Source organism: Gorilla gorilla, chromosome 13 (assembly GCF_029281585.2).
Source record: "Gorilla gorilla gorilla isolate KB3781 chromosome 13, NHGRI_mGorGor1-v2.1_pri, whole genome shotgun sequence".
NCBI lineage: Eukaryota > Metazoa > Chordata > Mammalia > Primates > Hominidae > Gorilla > Gorilla gorilla.
In genome coordinates, this window is record NC_073237.2 from 119131777 (window position 1) to 119139152 (window position 7376).

Consider the following 7376-nt stretch of genomic DNA (forward strand, 5'->3'; position numbering starts at 1 on the left):
GGAGTGCAATGGTGCAGTCTCGGCTCACTGCAACCTCCGCCTCCCAGGTTCAAGTGATTGTCCTGCCTCAGCCCCCTGAGTAGCTAGGATTACAGGCAATCACCACCATGCCCAGTTAATTTTGAATTTTTAGTAGAGACAGGGTTTCTTCATGTTGGTCAGGCTGGTCTTGAACTCCCGACCTCAGGTGATCCACCCGCCTCAGTCTCCCAAAGTGCTGGGATTATAGGCGTGAGCCACCGTGCCCAGCCTCTACTCTCATCTTTTCTCTGTGGGTAAAAAACTGATTGTAAACTCATCCTTATTCTATAAGGTCCTGGAAGCCCCCCATGCTTCCAAAAATCTCTAACTAAAATTCTAATATTAGAGAATTCACTGAAGTCATCAATAACCTTTAAAATATGCAACCTAGGAAAAGGAATCACTTGCCAAGTTATAAATCATACACGGTGGGAATGAATGATCTGAGACCAAGTTTTATATAGGGAGGTGGGAGAAGAGCATGTGAAGGAGCCAAGGAGGTAAAGAGAAGTAGGGAGAAATGTGGAAGCCTGGAAGAAATAATTTTTGCACAGAGATCAAGAAGAAACTCTCAAAACTAACAAAGGAACACTCCCCCAAGTCTCCATCCAGGTATCAGTGACTCTGCATTCTTCCACAAACTGGAAGCATTTAACCTTTGGTCCCCCTGAACAAGTAATCTACACAAGTTTCACATGGGAAAAATGCATCCTGGATGAAAGGTAGATAAAGAGTTGCTGGGAATTATGGAAGCTGGGATGAGAAAATATCGGTTCCAATTAAAAAATAGTCCTTTTACAGATATATTTTTTTACCTTTGGCCCCTCTGTGGGTGTCCTAATTCAATTTACTGTACAGGAATAGTTTTGTAGAGTCTTATCCATTGTGATTCTACCATATCAAGCTATTTTAAACTCACTGACTAGCAAACATTTTGGCCATCAGATAAGTGCTATTTTTTCACATTTTTCCTTTCTTCATTATCATCATCAGTAATAATAATAGCATTGTTTGAGTGCTTCTTAAGGCATCAAGTTAAAGGTTTACATGCTCGATTGCATGTAATTCTCACAATAACACACTGAGAAACTCTGTGAAACTCTATTTCACAGATGAAGAAACTGAGTCTCCTTTCCCAGGGTAAAAAGTGGAAGAGCTAGGATTCAAACCCAGAGGTGGGTGATTCTAGTTTTGCTTGTGATCACTATGTAATATTGTATTTATATTATATAGGCAAAGATTACAGAGGAAGAGCCCTAGATGGTCAGTATCTAAATACTATATAACTACTGGGAACTTAAGAAGTACATTTCTCTTTTTTTATTTGTTTTGTTTGTCTTGAGACTGAGTCTCGCTCTGTCGCCCAGGCTGGAGTGCAGTGGTGCAATCTCTGCTCACTGCAAACTCCACCTCCCAGGTTCAAGTGATTCTTCTGCCTCAGACTCCCTAGTAGCTGGGACTACAGGTGCACACCACCACACCCAGCTAATTTTCTTTTTTTTTTTTTTTTTTAGTAGAGACAGGGTTTCACCATATTGGCCAGGCTGGTCTCAAACTCCTGACCTCGCGACTGACCATCTCAGCCTCCCAAAGTGCTGGGATTATAGGCATGAGGCACCAGTGGCATGATCTTGGCTCACTGCAACCTCCATCTCCCAGGTTCATGTGATTCTTCTGCCTCAGCCTCCTGAGTAGCTAGGACTACAGGCACGTGCCGCCATGCCTAGCCAATATTTGTATTTTTGGTAGAGACAGAGTTTCACCATGTTGGCCACGCTGGTGTCGAACTCCTGACCTCAGGTGATCCATCCACCTCAGCCTCCCAAAGTGCTGGGATTACAGGCATGAGCCACTGCACCTGGCCTGAAGCACATTTCTCATTTGATTTTCTTTTCCACTGAGGCTAGGACAGAGCTTAGAACATAGTTAGAACTTAATATATGCTGAGATAAACTCTTCCAGGAATAATAAAGGGTAAGGATACAGAGGAGGTACTCTCAGCTTTCCAAAAGTTACATCCTAATGAGGTGACAGCATATACAGTTCCATACAATGATAAGAGAGCCTGCTGAATATGCATCAAGATACACAATATTGGGGGTGGGGCCAAGATGGCCGAATAGGAACAGCTGCAGTCTACAGCTCCCAGCGTCAGCAACAGAAGACAGGTGATTTCTGCATTTCCAACTGAGGTACCAGGTTCATCTCACTGGGGAGGGTCGGAAAGTGAGCAGGACAGTGGGTGCAGCACACTGAGCGTGAGCCAAAGCAGGGCAAGGCATTGCCTCACCAGAGAAGCACAAGGGGTCAGGGAATTCCCTTTCCTAGTCAAAGAGAGGGGTGACAGACTGCACCTGGAAAATCGGGTCACTCCCACCCTAATACTGCACTTTTCCAACAGTCAGCAAACGGCACACCAGGAAACTATATCCCACGCCTGGCTTGGAGGGTCCTACGCCCACGGAGCCCTGCTCATTGCTAGCATGGCAGTCTGAGATCAAGCTGCAAGGTGGCAGCGAGGATGGGGGAGGGGCGCCCGCCATTGCTGAGGCTTGAGTAGGTAAACAAAGAGGCTGGGAAGCTTGAACTGGGTGGAGCCCACCACAGCTCAAGGAGTCCTGCCTGCCTCTGTAGACTCCACCTCTGGGGGCAGGACATAGCCAAACAAAAGGCAGCAGAATCCTCTGCAGACTTAAATGTCCCTGTCTGACAGCTTTGAAGAGAGTAGTGGTTCTCCCAGCACGCAGCTTGAGATCTGAGAACGGATGGACTGCCTCCTCAAGTGGGTCCCTGACCCCCAAGTAGCCTAACTGGGAGGCACCCCCCAGTAGGGGCAGACTGACACCTCACACAGCTGGGTACTTCTCTGAGACAAAACTTCCAGAGGAACAATCAGACAGCAACATTTGCTATTCACCAATATCCACTGTTCTGCAGCCTCCACTGCTGATACCCAGCAAACAGGGTTTGGAGTAGACCTCCAGCAAACTCCAACAGACCTGCAGCTGAGGGTCCTAACTGTTAGAAGGAAAACTAACAAACAGAAAGGACATCCACACCAAAACCCCATCTGTACGTCACCATCATCAAAGACCAAAGGTAGATAAAACCACACAGATGGGGAAAAAACAGAGCAGAAAAACTGGAAACTCTAAAAATCAGAGCGCCTCTCCTCCTCCAAAGGGACGCAGCTCCTCACCAGCAATGGAACAAAGCTGGATGGAGAATGACTTTGACGAGCTGAGAGAAGAAGGCTTCAGGCGATCAAACTTCTCCGAGCTAAAGGAGGAAGTTCGAACCCATGGCAAAGAAGTTAAAAACCTTGAAAAAAGATTAGACGAATGGCTAACTAGAATAACCAATGCAGAGAAGTCCTTAAAGGACCTAATGGAGCTGAAAACCAAGACACGAGAACCATGCACAAGCCTCAGTAGCCGATTTGATCAACTGGAATAAAGGGTATCAGTGATGGAAGATCAAATAAATGAAATGAGGCAAGAAGAGAAGTTTAGAGAAAAAAGAATAAAAAGAAATGAACAAAGCCTCCAAGAAATATGGGACTATGTGAAAAGACCAAATCTATGTCTGATTGGTGTATCTGAAAGTGACGGGGAGAATGGAACCAAGTTGGAAAACACTCTGCAGGATATTATCCAGGAGAACTTCCCCAATCTAGCAAGGCAGGCCAACATTCAGATTCAGGAAATACAGAGAATGCCACAAAGATATTCCTCGAGAAGAGCAACTCCAAGACACATAATTGTCAGATTCACCAAAGTTGAAATGCAGGAAAAAATATTAAGGGCAGCCAGAGAGAAAGGTCAGGTTACCCACAAAGGGAGCCCACCAGACTAACAGCTGATCTCTCGGCAGAAACTCTACAAGCCAGAAGAGAGTGGGGGCCAATATTCAACATTCTTAAATAAAAGAATTTTCAACCCAGAATTTCATATTCAGCCAAACTAAGCTTCATAAGTGAAGGAGAAATAAAATACTTTACAGACAAGCAAATGCTGAGAGATTTTGTCACCCCCAGGCGTGCCCTAAAAGAGCTCCTGAAGGAAGCACTAAACATGGAAAGGAACAACCAGTACCAACCACTGCAAAAACGTGCCAAATTGTAAAGACCATCAAGGCTAGGAAGAAACTGCATCAACTAACGAGCAAAATAACCAGCTAACATCATCATGACAGGATCAAATTCACACATAACAATATTAACCTTAAATGTAAATGGGCTAAATGCTCCAATTAAAAGACACAGACTGGCAAATTGGATAAAGAGTCAAGACCCATCAGTGTGCTGTATTCAGGAAACTCATCTCACATGCAGAGACACACATAGGCTCAAAACAAAGGGATGGAGGAAGATCTACCAAGTAAATGGAAAACAAAAAAAGGCAGGGGTTGCAATCCTAGTCTTGGATAAAACAGACTTTAAACCAACAAAGATCAAAAGAGACAAAGAAGGCCATTACATAACGGTAAAGGGATTAATTCAACAAGAACAGCTAACTATCCTAAATATATGTGCACCCAATACAGGAGCACCCGGATTCATAAAGCAAGTCCTTAGAGACCTACAAAGAGACTTACACTCCCACACAACAATAATGGGAGACTTTAACACCCCACTGTCAACATTAGACAGATCAACGAGACAGAAAGTTAACAAGGATATCGAGGAATTGAACTCAGTTCTGCACCAAGCGGACCTAATGGACATCTACAGAACTCTCCACCCCAAATCAACAGAATATACATTCTTCTCAGCACCACACCGCACTTATTCCAAAATTGACCACATAGTTGGAAGTAAAGCTCTCCTCAGCAAATGTAAAAGAACAGAAATTAGAACAAACTGTCTCTCAGACCACAGTGCAATCAAAGTAGAACTCAGGATTAAGAAACTCAGTCGGAGGAATGTCAACTATTAACATGGAGGTGGAGGTCAATAAACTGGAACTGATGTTCCAGAAAGCTGAGTCTGATCTGGATTACATTCAATACAGGCTGGAATATGAAATCAAGACTAATCATCCTGATTCAGCAAGTGAGAAAAATCCAGTTATACTCTTAAAGGAATTGTCAGCGATAAAGTCTCGATATCAAACTTCGTATGCCCGCTTTAAGCCAGTTGCTGTTGAGCAGAAAGAGACTAAGAGCCGCATTTGTGCTACTATGACTAAAACTATGAATGTGATACAAAAACTACAGAAGCAAACAGACCTGGAGCTGTCACCACTGACTAAAGAAGAGAAAACTGTGGCAGAGCAATTCAAATCTCACGTGCCAGATTTATGAAGAAATGGACTTGGAAAGGAAATTCTAACAGAGGAGAGCTTAATTCCAGAGAAATTTAGGAATATGTCTTGTTAACCCTTGATGTCTAGAGATTGGGGGCTGGTGAAGGAAGTTTGGCTTCAATGACTGGATAATGATGTCTTTCATGAGAGAGACTATAAGAAGAAGGGCAGATAATATGTGAATAAAGTTCAGCCAAAAGGATCAAGTGAGAATAAAATGATTTAAATATATGTACACACGCATGTACACACATACTTAGTCTTGTAATTTCAGGCCAGAAAATCTCTTAACACTATTTTGCATCTGTTTTCTTTTTCTAAGTCATGATAATGTAGATGTTCTGGTCTATCATAAAAGAATGTTTATGTACATTTCAGTCATTCGGTATGTGGCTTTGTAAATTAAAGTATAGGCAAAACAAAAAAAAAAGAAGAAACTCAGTCAAAACCGCTCAACTACATGGAAACTGAACAACCTGCTCCTGAATGACTACTGGATACAAAATGAAATGAAGGCAGAAATAAAGATGTTCTTTGAAACCAACGAAAACAAAGACACAACATACCAGAATCTCTGGGACACATTCAAAGCAGTGTGTAGAGGGAAATTTATATCACTAAATGCCCACAAGAGAAAGCAGGAAAGATCTAAAATTGACACCCTAACTCTGTAATTAAAAGAACTAGAGGAGCAAGAGCAAACACATTCAAAAGCTAGCAGAAGGCAAGAAATAACTAAGATCAGAGCAGAACTGAAGGAAATAGAGACACAAAAAACCCTTCAAAAAATCAATGAATCTAGGAGCTGCTTTTTTGAAAAGATCAACAAAATGGATAGACCGTTAGCAAGACTAACAAAGAAGAAAAGAAAGAAGAATCAAATAGATGCAATAAAAAATGATAAAGGGGGTATCACCAATGATCCCACAGAAATACAAACTACCATCAGAGAATACTATAAACACCTCTATGCAAATAAACTAGAAAATCTAGAAGAAATGGATAAATTCCTCGACACATACAACCTCCCAAGACTAAACCAGGAAGAAGTTGAATCTCTGAATAGACCAATAACAGGCTCTGAAATTGAGGCAAGAATTAATAGCTTACCAACCAAAAAAAGTCCAGGACCAGATGGATTTACAGCTGAATTCTACCAGAGGTACAAGGAGGAGCTGGTACCATTCCTTCTGAAACTATTCCAATCAACAGAAAAAGAGAGAATCCTCCCTAACTCATTTTATGAGGCCAGCATCATCCTGATACCAAAGCTGGGCAGAGACACAACAAAAAAAAGAGAATTTTAGACCAATATCCCTGATGAGCATCGATGCGAAAATCCTCAATAAAATACTGGCAAACCAAATCCAGCAACACATCAAAAAGCTTATCCACCATGATCAAGTGGGCTTCATCCCTGGGATGCAAGGCTGGTTCAACATATGCAGATCAATAAACATAATCCAGCATATAAACAGAACCAAAGACAAAAACCACATGATTATCTCAATAGATGCAGAAAAGGCCTTTGACAAAATTCAACAACCCTTCATGCTAAAAACTCTCAATAAATTAGGTATTGATGGGACGTATCTCAAAATAATAAGAGCTATCTATGACAAACCCACAGCCAGTATCATACTGAATGGGCAAAAACTGAAAGCATTCCCTTTGAAAACTGGCACAAGACAGGGATGCCCTCTTTCACCACTCCTATTCAACATAGTGTTGGAAGTTCTGGACAGGGCAATCAGGCAGGAGAAGGAAATAAAGGGTATTCAATTAGGAAAAGAGGAAGTCAAATTGTCCCTGTTTGCAGATGACATGATTGTATATCTAGAAAACCCCATCGTCTCAGCCCAATATCTCCTTAACCTGATAAGCAACTTCAGCAAAGTCTCAGGATACAAAATCAATGTGCAAAAATCACAAGCATTCCTAAACACCAATAACAGACAAACAGAGAGCCAAATCATGAGTGAACTCCCATTCAAAGTTGCTTCAAAGGCAATAAAATACCTAGGAATCCAACTTACAAGGGATGTGAAG

At 42.1% G+C, this 7376-nt stretch overlaps 1 protein-coding gene across 1 annotated transcript; it reads left to right on the forward strand.

The window, feature by feature from the left end:
• Positions 1-4959: 4959 nt before the first annotated feature.
• On the forward strand, positions 4960-5699 carry LOC101142908 (spindle and kinetochore-associated protein 2). Its single transcript, XM_019034158.4, has one exon. It carries the CDS (start codon positions 4960-4962, stop codon positions 5323-5325), a length of 366 nt encoding a protein of 121 aa, XP_018889703.2. The 3' UTR covers positions 5326-5699.
• The last annotated feature ends 1677 nt before the right edge of the window (positions 5700-7376 follow it).

Coding starts and splice junctions, on each gene's coding strand:
- LOC101142908 (XM_019034158.4), top strand. CDS start 4,960: ATGGAGGTGGAGGTCAATAAACTGGAACTGATGTTCCAGAAAGCTGAG.